This window comes from Leptopilina heterotoma, unplaced genomic scaffold (assembly GCF_015476425.1).
Source record: "Leptopilina heterotoma isolate Lh14 unplaced genomic scaffold, ASM1547642v1 Lhet_31, whole genome shotgun sequence".
Lineage (NCBI taxonomy): Eukaryota > Metazoa > Arthropoda > Insecta > Hymenoptera > Figitidae > Leptopilina > Leptopilina heterotoma.
This window is the reverse complement of record NW_025111011.1, coordinates 948,723-972,118: the sequence shown is the minus strand read 5'-3', so window position 1 is coordinate 972,118 and position 23,396 is coordinate 948,723. Positions and strand designations below refer to the sequence as shown.

At 21.3% G+C, this 23,396-nt stretch overlaps 1 protein-coding gene across 1 annotated transcript in view; it reads right to left on the bottom strand.

Moving 5' to 3' along the window:
• Positions 1-23,396, bottom strand: part of LOC122504653 (cytochrome b5 reductase 4) — a 31,214-nt gene that overhangs the window by 6,000 nt on the left and 1,818 nt on the right. The window contains exons 2-8 of the mRNA XM_043615847.1: positions 22,193-22,452; positions 9,561-9,731; positions 5,978-6,078; positions 5,744-5,879; positions 4,599-4,870; positions 3,851-4,073; positions 967-1,261 (exon numbers count right to left, since the gene is read on the bottom strand). Of these exons, the coding sequence (XP_043471782.1) occupies positions 967-1,261; positions 3,851-4,073; positions 4,599-4,870; positions 5,744-5,879; positions 5,978-6,078; positions 9,561-9,731; positions 22,193-22,451 (1,457 nt within the window). The 5' untranslated portion in view covers position 22,452. The remainder of the gene's footprint in view (positions 1-966; positions 1,262-3,850; positions 4,074-4,598; positions 4,871-5,743; positions 5,880-5,977; positions 6,079-9,560; positions 9,732-22,192; positions 22,453-23,396) is intronic.

Here is a 23,396-nt window from a genome sequence, read left to right as displayed (position 1 = left end):
AATTCGAAAAACCGATTTTTTTAAAATTCAACATTTTTTCCTCTCTTTTATAAGATTTAGCTTCATTATTTTTGTGCTCTTGGAAAATACTTTACTTATTTAATAGCCTCGACTCTTTGGTAAAAAATCTAAAATTATCGAAAATTATCAAAAATTCAAAAATCCGAATTTCTTAAAATTCAACATTTTTTCCTCTCTTTTATGAGATTTAGCTTGAATTTCTATTCAAGAGAAAAAATGAAAAACTGAAAAATTTAGAAACTTTTAAAAATTTCAGGCTTTTTCCATGATTTCCCTGATTTCCAGAAGCCTTTTAAAAATTCCATACCATTTCCATGATTTCTATATGATTTCCAGATTCTGTAGGAACCCTGCTTTTGTCTGACTTTCTTCTAAATTATCGAATTCAGTGATTTCTGGGGTGAATTTGGTTAAGTTTTAAAATGATTAATTTCTATTTGAATTCGTTTTTTTTTTTAATTTAGAAAATCTGATGTTAATTTAATTCTTTTTTCGTTATGCACGGCAAAAAATATTTAGCTGGATAAACTACAGATTTCACTTTAGTAGCGAAATTTTTCAGTGCTTCAATTAATACTTTCGTTATTCTAGAGAAACTTATCGCTATTTCAAGTAAAACTTTTTTCAGTGTGTAATAATTATTATTTCTTAAAAATGTATTTAAATTAAAATGGGTTTATAAAATAAGCAATGCAAAAGATGACCCAGATACTAATTGGAATTGTTCTATCCATAGTTTAAGTCTAGTAATGTAAATTCTATTTAAATTGAGACCATTGAGTGAAATTATTTGAATTTTAGTTAGTTAAATCTCTTTGTTAGGTAATAATAATTATTTCTTTAAAATTTTTTAAATTGTTTAAAATAAGCAGTTCCATACAACATTCCCGCGCGGATAGTGTGGCTAGTAAATAAATAAAAGAAAAGAAATTGGAAATAACTTACACATTGCGTCTGCAAAGTGCTCTTTGGATAATTCCAAGCATTGCAGTTAAACCAGTACCCGCAGCCAACATGTGAATTGTCGAATAGATGTCAAAGGATTCAACAGTGAAGGTGCCTAGTCCACTGCTCAAACTCAATGTTTGCCCTGGCTGTAAAGCAGTCATGGACGGAGTGAGTGCCCCTTCTGGATAATTTTTTACCATAAGACATATACAATCGGACGTGTAATTGGGCGCCATATCATCGGGATGAAGGCACGGAGGGACAGGTGTGTACATTCTAGAAACTTCAGTTCCTAAAAAGAAAAAAAAACAATTTTTACAAAAAAAAATCTTTGGCTGTGTTTTTTGGTTCAAATAAAAAAAAAAAAAAAAAGAATATTATCTCTCCACGCAGTGGAAAAACATTTATTCTAATCAAATAATAGCCTACTTGACTATTTTATTTCAAAATAAAACAAAAAGATAGATAAAATAAAAAAATACAGTAAAAATGGGTCAATTAGTAACAATGGGGTAAAATAAGTAACAAGAATTTAAATTTTAGATGTTCATTATCATTATTATTATAATTATCATAAGTTCATTAAAGACGTTTTTGTTTTCTGATTTTTATAATAAGGACAGTTCTTGTAAATTTTTGATTCACAAAGACCGAACAATAAAAATGTTTATTTATTTTTTCAATTATTTTAATGTTATTAATAAACATCCTAAATTATAATTTGAAATCTTGTTACTTATTACCCCACTATTATTACTAATTGTCCCATTTAACTGAACAAAAATAAAGAAATAAATAAAATTCAAAATTTTGAATTTTATTTATTTCTTTATTTTTAATTATTTTTTTATTAATTATTATTTTTAATTTCAAAATATCAAATTGCAACGAATTGATATCAAAAAGTGAATCAAATCATAATTTAATCAAAATTTTTATATCATTTCGATACAATTTGATGCTTTCAAGAAAACTGTGAAAATAAAAAAATACATATTAAAAAATAAATGAATAAAATACAATAAATAAATAATTCGAATCAAATAAATTCTATTCGAATCAATAATCTCTGATTTTGAAGCAAAATACTATTTGGATTTTAATAAAAATTATGAGAATTGCCACAAAACATTAATTTTGTTTTTCCCTGACTTTTCCCTAATTTCCAGGCAAAATTTTGAATTCTTTCCTGATACATAAGAATATTCTGATTTATTCTAAAAAATTATTAGATACTCAAAAAATTATTATATTACATTTATTTAAAAATTTCTTTAATTGTAAAATTATACGAAAAAATCAATAGCTTCTTTTTTAAAGTAAATATTTAATCATTATTATTATTCCATAGGAAATAAGATTATCAAAAAATTTCCAATTCAAACCTTCATGAAATTCAATAACTTTTAAGAATATTATTATAAAACATTATAAGATATCAATATCTTTGTTTGATATCTTTATGTTTTATAATAATTTAAATTTTCATAATATTTTTCAATCAGAAATTAAATTATTTACTAAATTTTTAATAAAATCGTTCTCTAGATTTAAATTATTTTTACAAGTTAGTAATAAAACTTTTCACATGAATTAAGTTATTTAAAAAAGTGTAATAGAATTCTTTGTAAGAATTCAATTATTTTCATAAATAATAAAATTTTTCATAGAATTTCAATTATTTTTATAAATAATAAAACTCATCGCAGAATTTCAATTATTTTTAATGAAGTTTAAAATAAATTCCTCGAAAAATGTAATTATTTTCAAAATTTTTTGCAAGAATTCAATTACATTTTATAAATAATGAAATTTTTTGTTCAAATTCAAATATTTTCAAAATCTAATATTTTAATAAAATTTCTCAAAAAAATTCAACTATTTACAAAAAATGTAATAAAATTCATTGCAGGAATTCAATTATTTTCATAAATAATACAATTCTTAATAGGACTTCAATTACCTATCTGAAAAAAATGTAATAAAAATTTGTTGCAAGAATTCAATTACTCTCATAAATAATAAAATTCTTCACAGAATTTCAATTATTTTTGAAAATTCATGCTATAATGCGTTTAATATTCAATTATTATCCAAAATTATAACTAAAATTAATTTTTAAATCAATTTTTTATTACAAAATTCCGCAAAATTCTACTAGAATTAATTATGTAACTACAAAAATAAATAATTTATTGAATAATTGAATGTTTCTTAAAATTAAATTCTCATAAAGAATTTTATTAAAAAATTTTTAAATAATTGAATTCTTTCGTCGAATTTTAATAAAATTTTTAAAAGAAAAAACATTTTTCGAGAAATTCGATTAAAATATTGAATTAAAAATAATTGAAATTCTGCGATGGGTTTTACTGTTTTTTTAGAATAAATAATTAAATTCCTGCAAAGAATATTATTATTTATGAAAATAATTGAATTATTGTCAAGAAATTTTTAAAAAATTTGTAAATAGTTGAGTTCCCATGAAATTTTTATTATTTATGAAAATAATTTAATGTTTGCTTAGAATTTTATCAACTGATTTTTTTAAAATTAATTAATTTATTTTGGAAAATTTTATTAAAATAGTAGATTATTGAAAGTCATTGAATAAGAGTGAATGTAATACAATCAATTCTGGATAATAAGAAACTTTCGATAAATTGAATTTTTCTATGTCCCTTGAGAGTCGACAGTAATAAAAATAATATAATCAATCAAATAAAATAATAAAAAAAAAATATTTAATAATTAATTAGAAAAATATATTTATTTTTCAATTAAAAATAAAATTTATTTAAAAAATAATTTATAATAAATAATAAATAAAAATCATTCTCGAGTTGGAAATATTTTTCTTTAAAAAGAGAAGAAAATCTACCTAAAACACTTTTTTTAGCTTCTAAATGTCGACCAATCGGAACAAGCTCCAAATAGTCTTTTGCTCTTAGAACCATTAGATGAACCACTTTGCAAAGTAAAGTATTGCTAATGACTTCGTAATCTTTGTATAATCTCTCTTTAAATTTTTCCTTAAATTCAGTGGTTCTTGTTCCAAAGGTTTTCCATAGAGCTCCAGTCTTTTTCGTAAATATGAAATTCACCTGAAATAAAAGACAATAATAACTAAACAACTCCATCACAATTTTAGGGGAAAATTATTTACTTTTTCCTTGTAATATAAATAAAATAAAATAAACATTACGGAAAAGTTTGATTACAAAAAAGCGGTTTTCCGAATTTAATCAAAAAATTCAAAACTGTTTACATTTTTTAAAACTATTTTATACTAAATTTTCTTTGATCACTAGAACAAAAAGCTGATGCTATTTAGATTCTACAATAAGGGGAAATTAACTAAAAAAAAAGAAAAAAAATAACACTGCTTTCTAGAAAACAAAATAATTATCATAAATAAATAAACAATGCATAAATTTTTTAAACAAAAAATGTCTTTGATTACTAGAACAATTATTATCAAGACAAAGGAAACAAACGATAATTAGATTCTCCGTGCAAATTAACTAAGAAGAGAAAAAATTGAAAACATTTCTCTGCATCAAAAAAAAAAAAAAAAAATATCACTATTATCATAAATATAAAAAAAATTCTATATTAATATCAATTACCTCCATTGTTTCGTGATTTTTCGTCCATTGTGGAGGCCATTTAACTTCTCCGGCTAATTGAAATTCATGACTAACGACGTCTTTTTCAAAATTTCCAAAACTAAATGCTATCTCAATTTTTGAATCGTCTATTCTTGTTAATTGATAATTAGCCGCTGGATAATTAATCACTGATTGATAAAAAAATTTTATGGTGTTTGTGGTTTGTTTCCAATTCATTCGTACATTTGGAATTGAACTGGAACTCGAAGCAGACTCATCTCTCGGTTTATCTAAAATTTCAATTTAAATTATATTTACTGTCTCAATAACTGAGGTTTAAGTGAATTGCAAAAAAAAAAAATGTTTATATTGTTTGCTAATTATTATTCTCGTTATTATTGTTACTGTTACTATTACTATTATTATTAATAATATAATTATTATTCCACATTATAATATTGAACCTCAATTAAAGGAAAACGTGAGTGTCTCAATAACTGAGGTTTAAGTGTATACAAAAAATAATTTTTAAATGATTTATTAATTATTTGTTATTGTAACTAACACTATTATTATTAATTATTATTAATTAATTAATAATATAATTATTATTCCACATTAAAATATTGAACCTCAATTAAAGGGAAACGTGAGTGTCTCAATAACTGAGGTTTAAGTGTATACAAAAAATAATTTTTACATTATTTATTAATTATTTGTTATTGTAACTAACACTATTATTATTAATTATTATTAATTAATTAATAATATAATTATTATTCCACATTAAAATATTGAACCTCAATTAAAGGGAAACGTGAGTGTCTCAATAACTGAGGTTTAAGTGTATACAAAAAATAATTTTTACATTATTTATTAATTATTTGTTATTGTTATTATCACTATTATTATTAATTATTATTAATTAATTAATAATATTATTATTATTCCACATTAAAATATTGAACCTCAATTAAAGGGAAACGTGAGTGTCTCAATAACTGAGGTTTAAGTGAATACAAAAAATAATTTTTATATTGTTAATATTTTTACTACTAATAATTGAGAATTATAAATAGACAAAAAAAGTACCTCAATATTATCTGTAAGAAAATAAATGTAGAAAACAAAAAAATAGAATGTTATAAGAAATATTAGTTTACTTGGAAGATCAGTTTTGATTGTTGGAAGAACAAAGTTGTCTAGTGTTAGAGAATGTTCCGAAATGGAATTGGATCGTGTGAGCCTTCCGACAACGCATTTTTGCAGAATACTTTGATAATTAACCCATGCGTGGACCTACAATTTAAAAATCTACGAGTATACATGAAAACAATTACCAATTGAATGGTAAATTTTTTACTACATGAAAAATTAAATAGACATTAATGGCTTACGTTATCGAAAATTTTTGTCGCATCTTTTCCCACGCCCTTCATTAATTCCTCAATACCTCCAGGATGAAATTTCATATATTGCGTCACATTAAACACCACTCCTGTGAAATAAGGAGAAAATTAACTATGATAATCGACATTAATATTATAATTACAATTAAAATTGAAATAAAAATAGAAATTAAAGTTAAAAATAAATTAGAAAATTAAAATAAAAAATTAAAGTTAAATTTCAAGATAAAAATTAAAAATAAAATTAATAATAAAGTTAAAACTTGAAAATTAAAATGGAAGTTAAAATATAATTGAATAAATAAATAAATAATAAATAAATAATTAAAAATTATGTTATTTAAAAATAAATCAAAGTTCATTGCAGTCAAACCCTGTTACGAGGTTTTGATCCCAAGAAAAGAGGTTTAACTGTAGCATAGAGAGAAATTACGAAAACTCGCAATTCTTTCAATAAATATTGAAGAATATCTAAAATTTTCTGTTAATTTTTTTTCGTATTTTCTGCATATACGATACAGTTAAACCCCCTTTCTTAAGACCAAACTTTATTTAATTAGATTTGACTGTAATAAATTTTGATTAATATTTTCAAATTATTTTCAAAAGTAATAAAATTATTATCACAAAATTAAATTATGTTCAAAATTTACAAAAAAAAAAATTACGACAAAATCCCAATTATTATTTTTATAAATAAAAAAATTCTTCTACAAAATTCAATAATTGTTAATAAAAATTTTCAATATCTCTATTATCATAAATAATAAAAATTTCACAGGAATTCAAATATTCACAATTTTTTTTTTATAAGTTTCTTCTCAATAATTAAATTACATTCATAAATAATAAAACTCATTGCAGAATTTCAATTATTTTTAATACAATTTTTATCAAATTCCTTGAAAAATGTAAGTATTCTTAAAAATTTTATAAAAATTTGTCAAAAGAATTCAATTATTTTAAAATTTGATAATAAAATTATTTATAAGAATTAAATTCTAAGAAACATTCAATTATTCAATAAATAATTTAATTTTGTATTTGAATAATTGAATTCTTGTAGAATTTTCTAATAAAAATTAATAAAAATTTCTAATAAAAATAAAAAAAAATTCTAATAAAAAATAAATCATAAATAATAAAACTCATCGAGAATTTCAACTATTTTTAATACAATTTTTATCGATTTCCTTGAAAAATGTAACTATTCTTAAAAATTTTATAAAAATTCGTCAAAAGAATTCAATTATTTAAAAATTTGGTAATAAAATTCTTTATAAGAATTAAATTTTAAGAAACATTCAAATATTCAATAAATAATTTACTTTTGCATTTTAATAATTAAATTCTCGTAGAATTTTCTAATAAAAATTAATAGAAATTTTAATAAAAATTTCTAATACAAAAAAAACTAATAAAAAATAAATAATAAAACTCATCCAGAATTTCAATTATTTTTAATACAATATTTTAATCGAATTTCTTAAAAAATACAATTTATTAGGGTAGAGTGGGGTAAAAAAGCCACATTTTTACTTTTGATGCTGTAAAATCTGTATTTAAAATTTTTTTCTCAAATTTCCAATTGTTATTGAAAGTTTAGTTATTAAGCTTGAAAATTCTTGACGGAAATATTTTTTATCTCATGAAAGGACTAAGTTATAAGAGTTTTACGGAAGCACTGTAAGTGGCTTTTTTGCACCACCTGGTGGGGTGAAAAAGCCACCCTACGATTTTAGCAAAACATGTTATCAATTTAGGTATTTTTATAGTTTTCCTTTATTTATATGACAAATAGTCTTATTTGAAAAATATTTTAATAATTATGAAAGAGTTTTTAGCAAGCAAAATTGAAAATTATATAGAGTTTACCTGTTTTCGATTTGCACTGCCAATTTTTCGTACCTTTTTTAGAAGTTCTCTTTAAGTTTCACCACAGATAACATATTTCGTTGCAACCGTTTATTCATTGTTTATTTTTTTAATGCACTTTGAACTACTTTTTCGTCGTGTTTAATTTATTTTATTAAATAAACACGAGAAATTTTGTAAAATAAGAAGGTTAGTTTAAATAGAAAACAAGTGAATTTCACAAAATATTCAATGGATTTTTTGCCCTGGCTTTTTTACACCCAAGACTAGTTATTAAAAAAAGCAAAAATAAATTGTTAATTCAGTTCAATTTCCAAAAATTAACATTGTATACGTTTTCGGTATGCTTTTCTCCTTATGTACAAACATTTATTTTTATTATTCGTTCACTTAATCAGACTGTAATATGTTTGAAAAGTTCACCAAAATGTTTTCAAAAAAGCAACAAAAAATTAAAATTACAATAAAAACAATATTAATCTAGGTACAACATTCAAACTAGATTCAAAAGTTGCGTATTACCTAATAGTATTTATATTCTAAACAGCTGATAAATCGGCTTAATAGTTTTTAAATAAAACTCAAATGGCTTTTTTACACCATGGCTTTTTTACCCCACTCTACCCTATTCTTAAAAATTTTATAAAAATTCGTCAAAGGAATTCAATTATTTAAAAATTGGGTAATAAAATTCTTTATAAGAATTAAATTTTAAGAAACATTCAATTATTTAATAAATAATTTACTTTTGTATTTTAATAATTAAATTCTCGTAGAATTTTCTAATAAAAATTGATTTAAAAATGTATTTTAGTTAAAATTCTAGATAATAATTGAATATGAAAATAATTTTTAAGAAGTTACAATAACAATATTCTTATAATATAAAATGGAAAAAATTATTATAATTAAATATTTATTTAAAAAAGATGTTAGTGCTGTTTTTGAATAATTTTGCAATTAAAGAAATTCGTAAATAAATGTAACAGAACATTTTTGAGTAAATTTTTTTCCTTTTTTTCTAAAAATTTAAAAATTTCCCTTTCCAATTAAACTTTGTAATTGACAAATAGAATTTATAATTTTTTTTTTTTTTTTTGCTTTATTTTTGAAAAACTTTGAATTTTATTTAAAAAAGTTTAATTAAGTTAAAATACAATTAAAAATTATTTTATTTAAAAATAAATCAAAGTTCATTACAGTCAAACCCTGTTACGAGGTTTTGATCCCAAGAAAGAAGGTTTTACTGTATCATAGAGAGAAAATACGAAAACTCGCAATTCTTTCAATAAATATTGAAGAATAATTTAATTTTTTTTCGTATTTTCTGCATATACGCTACAGTTAAACTCCCTTTCTTGAGACCAAACTTCATTTAATTAGGTTCGACTGTAATAAATTATTAAATTTTTCGATTGAAAAAATGTTCAATTGTTTTTTAATTTCTTAATTGAAAACTTTAATATTTTAATTTATTAATTCAAAAATTTATTATTTACAAAATATTAAATAAAATTAATTACAGTCAAACCTTATTAAACATGGTTTCGTCCCAAGAAAGTTGGTTCAACTGTAGTACATACAGAAAGTACGAAAAAAAAATACAAACAATTTTTGTTTCAATAAATATTGAAAGAAAATAATTATTTTCTCTTTAATTTTTTTTTTCAATTTTTTTGTTATAATTTATAAACACCTCTTATTGCAATCCACGCGTCGTTCTCCTTATTGTGTTTTGCTAATTCGGCCATTGTAATAACTTGAGGAATACCGCCGACGCCAGTCAAGTCAATTCCCGTTGATCCCAATCTAATCCAATCCATGAGACTGAAACCGGGACCCAGGACAGTTTTATTTCGTGGATTTCCTATGAGAATAAAAACAATTTTCATCAAAACGTCTTCGCGCGGCTAAAAATAAATTACTCGCTGAGAGATGATGAATTATTGATTTTTACTATTATCTATAGAAAACATTATAGACCAACGGCTTATGTAGTCTAAACCATTATTCTCTTTAATCTCAATTGATTATTATTAGCATTTTTATATTATTTTATTTATTTTATTTTAAAAAATAAACGGAATAATTTTTTTCTATTATTAGTAGAAAAATTAATAATAATAATAACAATTATTAATAAATACTGTATTATGTAATAATATATATAATAAAAAATACCCTAATACAAATAATTATATTACAATTCTTATTATAATTATTATTATTAATATTTCCTTCTTGTTAAAACAGTTTTTAAATTATATTTTTATAATAAAAAACAAACTGAATTTATGTCTTTTTTACTACTATAAAAATAAAAATAAAATAATAATAATAATAATTAATTAATTAGTTTAGTTTACTACTATAATTATAATAATAATTATTATTATTATTATCCTTTTTATTATTATTCTCGATAATAAGAATTTAAAATAAGAATTTTTTTCTTTCAAATTTCCTCGAATAATACCATGAACTTATTTCTTCGATAATATCAAGAATTATTTTCTTGATAATATCATGAATAATTATTTTAATATCGCAACAATACTTTCTTGATAAAATAGAATTTTTTATTTCTTATTTCATATTCATATTTATATTTTTAGATAATATAAAAAATGTTTTTTTTATGTCACTAATTTCGAATTTTATTAATAACTATTAAGAATAATGTGAAAAGAAGTACATTAATTTTGTAAAGAACTAAAAATCTAAATTATATTTTTGAAATTTAAAAAAGTTGGTTTTTGGAATAATAAAAAAAAAATAAATTTATATGGTTTTTTTCAAATTCCACTTTTCTTGAATTGTTTTCGTTCCTCCATTTATGAAACATATCACGAAGTACATTATTCTTAGACACAAATATAAATTCTCCAGTGATGTGCAAAAATACAGAAAAGTAGAACGCAATCTGCCCTTAGGGGGTCGAAAAAATATTCTTATTGACTCTTTCAGTTTCTATTCGAAATCTACATTTTTCTAATAACAAGACCCTTGAATGAAATCTGTGTATATGTAAAAAGGATGATGCAAATTGTCAATAATTCATGATGTCCTATTTTTCTCCAAATGCCCCGAGGGTTCGCAATTCTTCTCCTGCGATTGATGAAATTTTCTTTTTGACATTTTTATTTTTATTACTTTTCTTATTAATAGTATTGACAATATTTTTTTTCTGTTATTTTTATTATTAATATTGATATTATTATTTTTATTTTTTTTATTATCATTTCTTCTATAATTGCTCTTTTTCTCTTTATTATCGTCATATTCAATTATTGTTTTTTCGTTTATTTTTAAATCTTCATTTTCAGATTGTTTTAAAATTCTATTTCCACAATTAAATTTTCTTCTTTATTTTTCTCCTTTCATTAACTTATGTTTAATTAAAGCTTTCAACTTTTGTTTAAATCAAGAATTTTACTTCTGCTTCATTTCAATATTTAGCATTTTGTTTCATTTCAATATTGAACTTTTTGTTCCAATTAAGTATTCAACTTTTTGTTTTATTTCAATAGTTCTACTTTTTTAAATTTAATATTTGACTTTTCTTCATTTAAATATTTGATATTTTTCTTATTTCAATAATTGAAAAGTAATTTTTACTATACTCTAAATTGACTCAATTTTTACCACGTTTAGCGAGTAAAATTTACTATTTCCAAAGTAAATTTTTGTTTATAAGAGTTATTTATTTTTATTATTAAATTATTATTCTTTTTTTATTGATAAAATTGTTATTATTTATTTTCTTATAAGAAATTCAATTATTTTCAAAAGCAATAAAATTCTTATCACAAAATTCAATTATTTTCAAAATTTTCAAACAAATCTCGACAAAATCCCAATAATTATTTTTATAAATAAAAAAATTCTTCTTCAAAATTCAATTATTATTTTCAAAAATTTTCCTCATTTCAATAATTTTCAATATCTCTATTTTCATAAATAATAAAAATTTCACAGGAATTCAATTATTTACAAATTTTATTATAAGTTTCTTCTTAATAATTAAATTATTATTTTTATTATCATAAATAATAAAACTCATCGCAGAATTTCAATTATTTTTAATACAATATTTTAAGCAAATTCCTTGAAAAATGTAACTATTCTTAAAAATTTTATAAAAATTCGTCAAAAGAATTCAATTATTTAAAAATTTGGTAATAAAATTCTTGATAAGAATTAAATTTTAAGAAACATTCAATTATTCAATAAATAATTTACTTTTGTAAATTTTGTATTTAAATAAAATTGAATTCTAGTAGAATTTTCTAATGAAAATTGATATAAAAATATATTTTAGTTAAAATTTTAGATAATAATTAAATTGAAAATAATTTTGAAGAAGTTACAATAACAATATTCTTATAATATAAAATAATTATTTTATCTTTCGAACATTTTTAATTATTATAAAACAAGTAGAAATCGATCACTCCGAGTCTTCGACTCGGAGCAATCGATATCTTCATATTTTTTAGCAATATTTTTAAAGTTATTTAAATTCAAAAAGGTTTGAATTTTAAATTTTTGAAAATCTTATTTCCTACGGAAAAAATAATAATAATTAAATATTTATTTAAAAAAGAAGTTATTGATGTTTTTAAATAATTTTGCAATTAAAGAAATTTGTAAATAAATGTAACAGAACATTTTTTTGAGTAAATTCTTTTCCTTTATTTTCTAAAAATTCAAAAATTTTCATTTTTAATTAAGAATTGTAATTGACAAATAGAATTTATAAACATTTTTTTCCTTTAGTTTTAAAAAACATTGAATTTTATTAAGACAAGTGTAATTAAGAAATAGAAATAAAGTAAATTATTTCCTTATAAAAATTGAAAATTTTCTACAAAAATATTAAGAAACGGGAATATATGTAATGTTTTTTTCCAAAATAAAAGAATGAGTTTGCGAACAATATTGTTATTGAGAAATAAAAATTATGCATAAAATTTATTTACTCCTAATTCTTAATCATAATTTTTTTGACAATTTTCTATTTTTTATAAATAAACAAGAAAAAAATTTGCATAATTTAGATCAGTCAAACGAAATTTGTTATAGAAAAAATGCATATATAATAAACAAAATGGGTATTTATTTCATTTGTTAATCATCATTTTTTTTTAAATTTTTAATTTCTAATATTTATTTATTATGAATCATGAAAAAATACCTGCATATTTTTGATTTGTCAAACAATAATTTTTAAAGAAAAAAAAAACAAAATCATACACAAAAACTAACTTTCAAACTGCGAACAAGAATGAATGAATAAATATGAAGATTAATACAGTTAATTATCAATTTATTTAATAAATATTATTAAATTTTTCCCTATTTAACATTATTCGAAAAGAATAATTATTCTTACTCAATTTCAATTGTATTTCAATTACAACACAAATTGTGAAAATATTATAAAAATTCAACTAGAGAACAATTTTTCAAAAATTATTTACACTGACAAATTTTCGAAAAATAGGTTTGCAAATGCATTTACTGTAAAATATTGACATTTTTAATAACAAAATTTGCCTCGCGGAAATTTCAAATTTTACAGTTTTTACTCTGTAAAGACTAAAAGTCACTTTATATTTTTTTATCCACGTAGTAAAAAAAATAATTACTCAATTTCAATCCGAAAGAAATAAAAAAAAAAAATAGTAAAAAAGATGACCAATCGTAAAATTGCACTCACTCACTCTATCGATGACTTAATTGTCCAGAACAAATGTAATAAAAGTGAGATAATAAAAAGAATGGTGTTTGAAAACTGTTTCAAATAAATTGGTCAAAGACATAAGGAAGGAGAGAGAGAGAGAGAGAGAGAGAGAGAGAGAGAGAAAATAATAGGAATTTACGATGAATCGACTAATTGTCAATTACTCTAATTACTGACCGTCCTCAATCTGGAGGCCGAGGTTTTGTGGAGAGCCATCGCGGTGGTCCATGGTGGAAGCCAAAGGTGCCCCACAACATCGAGGCATTGTCTCATAGAAACCGAGTAATTATTATCGAGTCCATTTTTCAAACGGAAGGACATTGTCGTGTTTTAGTTCCCTTTTTTCATCAGCGGTGAATGAAAAAATAAAAGGCATCCGGAAATCGAAGAATAAAACTCGCAATTCAGGAAATTAAGTGCGATTTCTTTCCATCTCATACCTGACAATCAAGTTTTTTTTTAATATCAGGACAATTCCAGTTTTCATCAAATTTCTTTTCTCATTTTTTTTCTTTTTTTCTTTTTTTTTTTTAAAAATACTTTAATCAATTTTTATGATTGAATTTTACAAATTCTCTTTTGTAAATTCTTCAATAATTTTCAATATCTTCAAATTTATATTTTCTTTTTTTTTGGTAAAAAAAATCTTCAATCAATTTTTAAGATTGATTTTCAAAAATGTTTTTTCCAATTTTATTTTAAAATTCATATTATTATTTAGAAATTATAATTATTACAATAAGTATATTATCCTGGAGGAGAAATATCAATGAAATTTTATTCTAAATTTAAAATTCTTATTAGCTCCTTAAAAATGTAAAAAAATAATTTTCTTTTAATTTTAATGAAAATGAAAGTATAAATAAAAAAAAAATTAATTTTTGATAACTTGTAATAATTATGACAAACGTTTAAGTAATGAGTTTTCTCCTTCACTTGCAACCCCTCGAGCAGGGCATATTTCCCTTCTCATCCTATCATAAAGTTATTAAATCGTATCTCGTCGTTTTAATTGTCCAATTTATTTTACACCTTCTTCATTAAACATCTAATTATTATTAAAAAAAATAGGTAATAAATTTTCAAACAAAATGCAAAAATAAATTATTTAAATTCACATTGATTTGCGGGTGCATTAAAAATTAAAATTACAATTTTTTAAACTAATTACTGATTGTATTTTTACTAATCATACTATTACCTTTTTTATTTTGAATTTTCCCAGAATTTTTCATTATTTTTCATAGTTTTAATTTATTTTCAACTTTTTTATTAATATTTAGATTTTTGCTAATTATGACAATAACTTTATATTTTTTTACTACTTTTCTCATTTGTTACTTATTTCATTAAAGATTTTTCTATTTCATTTTTTAAAATTATTATTTATATTCTTTTGTAAATATTATAATTACATTTTAATATTATCTACTAGTTAATTTTTTTTACTAATTATTAATTGTATTTTTAATAATTTTACTATTAACTTTTTTATTTTTATTTATATTTTTACTAATTATTATTAAAAAAAACTTTTTATTTTTTACTACTAATTTATAATTATTTTCTATCATTTTTATTAGTTATTTATTTATTGTATTAATATTATTTATTTGTTATTATTTCTATTTACTATTTTTGTTAATATTTATTTGGTAGGTGAGCACTTTTTCTAAAAAATGTTTTCTAATACTTTTTGTCTAAAAAAATCGATTTCTAATGAAATCTTTTTTCTAAAAAAATTTTTTCTAACAAGTTTTGATTTCTAAAAAAAGTTTTTCTAAAAAGTTATGATTTCTAATATTTATTTTCCTGAAATTTATAAAATTCCATAATTTTGATGAAAGTTAAAAAATTGTTAAAAACTAAGATTAAGAAATAGAAACTATTTTGCATATTTTCTGTTTCTCAATCACAATAAATTCTGTTTACAAAATTATAAGTTTCTTTTTGAAAAAGAAGAAAAATTTTTATAAAATTACTAGGTATTTCTTATCACAATTTGTTAACAAAATTCTCTTCTTTTTTGAAAAAAAAAATAATAATTTGCATCATTTTTTTTAGTAAAATTTCGAAAATTAATTTATTTATAAAACACTTTTTTAGAAAATTTTAAATTATCTTTAGGAAAAAAATTCCTATAATTTCTATTGTTTATTAAAATTTTTTAAGGAAATCTCAAGTTTTTTTTCAAAGAATTAAAAAATTTTCGTAAATTTTATTTTTTAATCATGTATCAATTGATCGTCATTACAAAAATTGAATATTGTTAAACAAAATTTTTGAAAATTACCTTTATTAGAAAAAGAAATTTTTAGAAAATGACATTTATTAGAAGAAAGAAAATTAGAAAATCACATTCATTAGAAACAAGTTTTTTTTAGAAATTAACCTTTATTAGAAAAAAAATTTTTAGAAAATAAAAAATTAGTAAATAAGTTTTAGAAAATTCAACTGACAAAATTTAATTACTTTGAAGTAATTTTTCACGAAAATAACATTTAGAGAGTGAAAAAATATTTCTTAAGAATATAATGTAATTTAATTGCAAAAATAAAATGCATAGAAGCAAAAATTAATCATTAAAATGATTTTAAAAATATTTGAAAAGAAAAAAATTTTACATCTAAAAAAACAATTTCCAAAAGCGTGAATAATTTATTTTCACAAATATAGAAAAAAAAAATTGTAGAACAAAAAAAAGAAGAAGAAAAAAGAATGAAATTCGAAGAAAAGACATTAACAGAAGACACCAGAACTAACAACTTCAATTAGTACTGATCACTCTTTCGGAAAACTCATTACTTAAACAAGAACTCGAATTAGAAACGTGTAACGAAGTTCCGGAAAATTCTCCTAAATGACACATATAAAATATATATGTATATATAGAAAAGGCATTTGAGAAAGTCAGGAAAGATAAATGATTAAAGCTTTTCGTGGGCGGGTGCGAATTAGGTGAGAGGGCATGCTCGTTTTAGAACATCGTGCATACGACACACGTGCTTTCGTTTGTGGTACATACACGTTACGAGATAGTATACATCATTCAAATTTCCCTCCTGTTTATAATTTATCATCAGCGGGAATATTTTTCTAAATTAAAAAAAAAAAAATTTCCAATTTTCAAAATTTGCAAAAAAAAATTTTTTTTCTAATTCGGAAAATCGAATAAATATGTTCTATATATATATATATGAGATGGAACACTGATGACGCGTTGAAGGATCGCAAGAAACTGCGCTGGTTTAATACCACACAACTCTCTGAGGCAGAGATAGATCAATATAGTAGCGGCATCGCTCCGACGAGCACCAGGTCACCCTGTTCGCGCGCTTTTCTCCACTATAGTTATGTGAGAGCTTTAAAGCCACCACCCCTCTCTTTCAAAGTCACTCATTTTGTATAAATCCCCCTCTTCCCTCTTCCTTGGACCATCTAAACTTTGTCATCCTCTATAGCGGTATCGAATTCCGGACCTCAAACTTTAATGGAGAACTTACTTCATACAGACTACTAATATGACATGAGAGAAGTTTCTTGAACATAGTTTGTGTTTTCATATTGTATTATACATGACATGTTATGCTACTATATTTATAACAATACTTCTCGCTTTTTAATTCGATTCAACGATGTAAAGTTATATACACAGGACAACAAAAGTCATATATAACCTAAGGCAATAGTTTTTTTTTTTTCTCGCTTTTAAAACATGAAACAAATTGTGACAAATACATTTTTATATCAAATACAACAAGAGAAAACTATTTAAAAGAAAAACATTTTATAAAATTATTAATATTAATTAATCAAAATTAGTTATTTTGATAGCTAATTAAGACTTAGAGGATTTATTTTAATGCAGAATAAATTCTATTCGAACCACTAATTTTTGTGTTTGAAGAAAAAAATACTACATTGTTTTAAATAAAAATCATTTCATACAAATATTATTTAATAATAAATATTTAATTTGATAAAAATACTTAATTATTACTAAAATTTGATAATAAATATTTAATTAACTATATATTCATCTCCGTATTCTTTCACTTACTCTGTCCGCAGTTTGAAGTTAGTTTCTGTGTATGCTTTTGCTTTTTTTTTCTTTAAAAAATATTGTTTGACAAATCGAAAATATGCAGGTATTTTTTCATTATTTATAATTAAATAATATTACAAATTAGAAAATTTAAAAAAAGTATGATTAACAAATAAAAAATATTCACGTTTTGTTTGTTATACACTGTAAAAAAAGGGAGTTAAATTTTAACTCCCCTGGGGGGTCTATAAAAGTCGCACCCATTGGGGAGTTAATGCCAGGGGAGTTAAATAAAGAGAGTTAAAATTTCACACCCAAATGCTAACTCCCCAAGGAAAAAATAACTTGCGCGGGTGTTGAATGAAGGGAGTTAGAAATTAACTCTCTTTTGGAGTTGATTTTTAACTCGAAAAATTTCACTCCCAACTCCCAAGTCCGTTAAGGGCATTTGAACCTTGATGACGTTTCAGTTTGTGCAAAGCATGTGTGACGTCATCAAGTTTCAAATGCCCTTAACTCCCTAAATTTTTTACAGTGTATATGCTTTCATCTATAACAAATTTAGTTTTACTGATCTAAATTATTAGGTATGCAAATTATTCTCCTTTTTATTTATAAAAAATACTAGAAAATTGTTAATTGTTAAAAAATTTTGATTAAGAAGTAGGAAATATTTTATGCATAATTTTCATTTTTCAATAACAATATTGTTTACAAACTTATTTTTTTCTTTTGGGAGGAAAAACATTAGATACTCCCGTCTCTTAATATTATAGAAGAAAATTCTAAATTTTCATAAGAAAATAATTTGCATCAATTCTATTTCTTAATTTCAATTGTTTTAATAAAATTCAAAGTTTTTTAAAAATAAAGGAAAAAATTTTATTCAAAAAAAAATGTTCTGTTAAATTTATTTATTCGAATATTTTTAATTGTAAAGTTATTTGAAAACAATAATTTCTTTTTTAAATATTTTAAATACTTAATTATTATTATTATATTTCCGTAGAAATTTAAATTCTTCAAAACATTCAAATTCAAACCTTTTTTAAATAAAACAACTTATAAAAGTATTGTTATAAAACATGAAGAAATTGATTGCTCCGAGTCGAAGACTCGGAGTGATCGATTTCTTTATGTTTTATAATAATTAAAGAGGATCGAGTGTTAAAATAATTATTTTATATTATAAGAATATTGTTACTATGACTTGTTCAAAATTATTTTCTTATTCTATTATTATCTAAAGTTTAAACTAAAATTCATTTTTAAATCAATTTTTAATAGAAAATTTTTAAATAATTGAATTCTTTTGACGAATATTAAAAAAATTTTTTAGAATAATTACATTTTTCAAGGAATTCGATTAAAATTGTATCAAAAAAATTGAAATTTTGCAACGAGTTTTGTTATTTATGAAAATAATTTAATTATTGAGATGAAACTCATAAAAAAATTGTAAATATTTAAATTTATGTTAAGTTTTGATTATTTTTGAAAATAATTAAATGTTTGCGTACAATTTTTATTAAAATTGTTTTTAAATAATTGAATTCTTTTGGGTAATTTTATTAAAAATTTTGAAAATAATTGAATTTTGAAGAATTTTTTTATTTATAAACATAATAATCGGGATTTTATCGAGATTTTTTTGTAAATTTGGAACATAATTGTGTGTGTATTTTTGAATAAATAAAAATAAATAATTGAATTTTGTGATAAGAATTTTATTACTTTTGAAAATAATTCAATTTCTGTAATCCTTTCTAACTTTTCAAAAATTTACTTTTTTTAGTGTTTTTAACTGAAATTCTTCTATAAATCCATAATTTTTAATAATTAATTAAATACATATTGACAAATTCAACTAATTTTAGAAGATTTTGAATTATTAAAATTTTTCAAAAATCTAAGTTCATTAAAATTTCTAATTAAATTCATTCAACATTGAAATTTTATATAAAATTTTAAATTGAAACCGTTTGAAGTTTAATTATTTATGAAAATAGTAAACGCAACTCTTTTAAAATTGAATATTATGTACAATTGAAAAATTTCCAAATAATTGAATATTTGGTAAAATATTTTTAAAATAATTAAATTTTTGAAGAATTTTAATTATAAATATGAACATGATTCATCCAAAACTTTAATAAGTCTAAAAAAGTAAATTTTAAGAAACTTAAATTTACTTTGTTCGAAGATAATTGAATCTTAAAAAATTTAATAATAAAACAATTCTAAAAATTAGTTTTTTAAAAATATTGTAATGTAATTTTTCGAAATTAACTGAATTTCTTAAAAGAATTTTTGTATATTAAAAAAAAAATTAATTAACTTTTTGGAGAACTATAATATTAAAAATTAAACATGATTATTTTCTCCAAAATATTAAAAATAATTCTAAAAAATTTTAATTTCAATATTTTTTGTATGTATGTATTTAAATTTTCGGAAATATTATTTAATTGAAGATATTGAAAATAATTGCATTTTAAAAAATTAGAATAAAAAAATTCAAAGAATAACTTTTTTCAAAAATAATTTAATCTAATTTTTAAAAGCTAATTTCCATTAATTTTCATTTATAAATTTACACTTGAAGATTTTACATTAAAATTTCTGAGAATTCAATTATTTTCAAAATTTGCAATTAAAATTCTTTAAGAAGTTTATTTTCAAATATTTTATTAAAATTTTTGAAAGTGAACTTTTATTATTTAAAAATAATTATTTTTAAGTAACTTTTACAAAATTTCAATAATTCAATACTGTTTTAATCATACGTTTAATTTAAAAATTTAATTCTCTTAAAAAAATTATTGAAAAATAATTTTTGAAAGACTTGTCTACAATTATTTTTCGCATTATATTTTAATATATTTATTTTATCTAAAAAGTCAAAATAAGTTGGATTCTATATTAAAAATGTGGTATTTTGTTGTAATATTTGGAAGAAAAGTCGGAAAATACGCAATTTTTTAAAAATAAGTCGAAAAAAATTGCATTTATTGAAATTAGTCGAAAAAAGTCAAGAAAATCATAATATCCGAGGCCTACACTTCTGTTTTTTAATTACTAATTATATTTTTACTGATCATTATAATAATTTTTTCATTTATTATTATGTTTATTTATTTACCCAATAGTAAAACTATTATTATTAATATTATTATTAAAATAAACTAAACCAATAATCAATTATTATATTATTATAATAAACAAAATTGATAAAAAACTACTTGATCCATAAAAATGTTGCAAAATATTCTGCAACGTAATTATTTTGTCTCTTTAGCTTCAATGCTTTTGTCGTAATTAAAAATAAACAACTTTTCACAAATGAATATTCAGCACTCAGCAGAAGAAAAAAAGAAATTACAAAAAACGAATTATTAAAAACAGCACTAAAATGAGAAACACAAAGTAATTACCATCTGCAAATTTATATATTAAAAAAGAAAAAAACGCTTTCCTTCTTATTAGCAAAATCCAAGCTTTGATCATTCAAGAATAATTTTATTTTAAGAGCAAAGATTTATAAATTTAATATAATAAGAAAAATTGAACTATGTATATTGAAAAATTTAAATAGAAGAAAGCAATTAAATTCTAATTTGCAGAAAAAATTTCGAATAAAAATTAATTCTTTATGAATCACTAAATATTACACGTAATATTTGATTGCTAATAAGAGCGTGCAACCGTAATGAACAATTATTCAGGAAATTAAACAGTAATGAATTTGCAGACGATTTGGGTAATAATAGAAACCAATGTAATTGTCGTGTAATCAAATTTGATGAATTCCTAATTCTCGTCTACTTGGAACAGTAATTTATTACCACTATTATTAATGTCAATTGTAATTATTATTATTATTATTATTATTATTATTATTATTATTATTATTATTATTATTATTATTATTATTATTATTATTATTATTATTATTATTATAGTATTTGTATTACTTATAAGAAAATTAAGTATCACTATAGCAATAATTATATATTCATTATTTAGTTTTAGTATCTATTAAAACAATTATTATTATTAATCATATTTTTAGTATTAATAATAATAACTAATAATAAGTAGATTAAAATTTCAAAATTTACTTCATTCACACATAATAGTATTAATTACTATATTATAAAATATATTAATAAAAATACTATAAATTATTTATAATAATAATTATGTATAAAATACCCAATTTCATCATCTCCGAGTGTTATTATAACAAAATAATAATACGGTATCTCCATATAGCCCAGCTTGTCTATAAAGTGATCATTATTGCCCTAGGATAATAAAGTACATATTGTCGCCCTAGGGCAATAATTGGCACATTATTAACCTCTGGACTATAAAGGGGAACTTATAGTATAAGCCTATTGATTTGCATAAAATATTTAATTTACCAATCAGTATTCAAAAAAAAAATAAAAAACAAAACAAATATTATTGTTAAGAGAATATTTTTTTTAATTTTATATTTTTTTTCTAAAAAAAGAAATTTCTCTTTACTTACCGGTTGCACTGCCAGACGATGTCGATTGTACATTTAATTTTTCAACTCCATCATTATTGTACGATTGTTTAACACGAACAACACTACTTGGCAATAAAATTGTATTTTGCACTAAAAGACTGGTCGCGCTATTTTTTATTTTCAAATCACTTTTTTTATTCTTATCCGAAATGTCTTTCTTGTCTTTAACCAGATTGGGGGTGAGAAAAGGGTCGACTTTTGACCCTGCAGCATCTTGTTGCGCACTCGAATTTTCCATCCTGAAACAAAATTTCCATATCGTGGAAGTTGTCCCTTTTTTTGACACAACCGGTTTAAAAAAAAAAGTTTTTAAATAAAAAAAAAAAATTAATAAAATAAAAGTAAATAATTTTCTTAACCCTTTGCGGCACCGCGTCACAACTCTTTTAAGTGGCCGCAAAAAATTTACCCGCATTTATAGGTTATATTATTATAATTATTACAAAAAAACGCAAAATTATAATCACACACTTTTCTGTGGCAAAAAGAAATTGTAGATAATAATCGCCAAGGGTACCTCAAAGGGTTAAATAACGAAAAACCCAACACTAATACGAGTGTTTAAAATTAAATGTATATTCTCCATTTTAGTCTCTAAATCTAAATTAGTGAAATTTCACTAATTAGGAGCATATGCAAGCTAATTAATTCTATTTATACTTATCGCTATTTCAGATTTAGAGAGCTTTGGAAATGTTTAGAGGAATAGTAATAGAATTATTAATTATTAATAATTATATATTATCACATTATTATTATTATTATTATTATTATTATTATTAATTACTATAATAACCTATTATTATAATGTACTATGATCGCATTAGGTATATGATTTCGTTTATAATTATTAATTATTAATAAAACTTATTTTAGGAAAAAACGAAATAAAAATATCAAAAAGATTAAAATAAATATCAAAATCATGATTTGATTAAAATTAAAATTATTTATATACCTAACTGACTATCCTAATTCTATATATTTTATTATTATAACAGCAATTATATAAAAATATCGTCTAAAAATAAGCAAAATCGAAAAAAACTGTAAAAATTTTTTTTTTTAATATTCTCAGGGATCACAGTGATTTTTTCATCTAATAATAAGTAGAATAATTTTAAGTAAAAATTTACTTCTGGAATAGTAACATTAACTCTGAACATAATAATCTTTAATAACT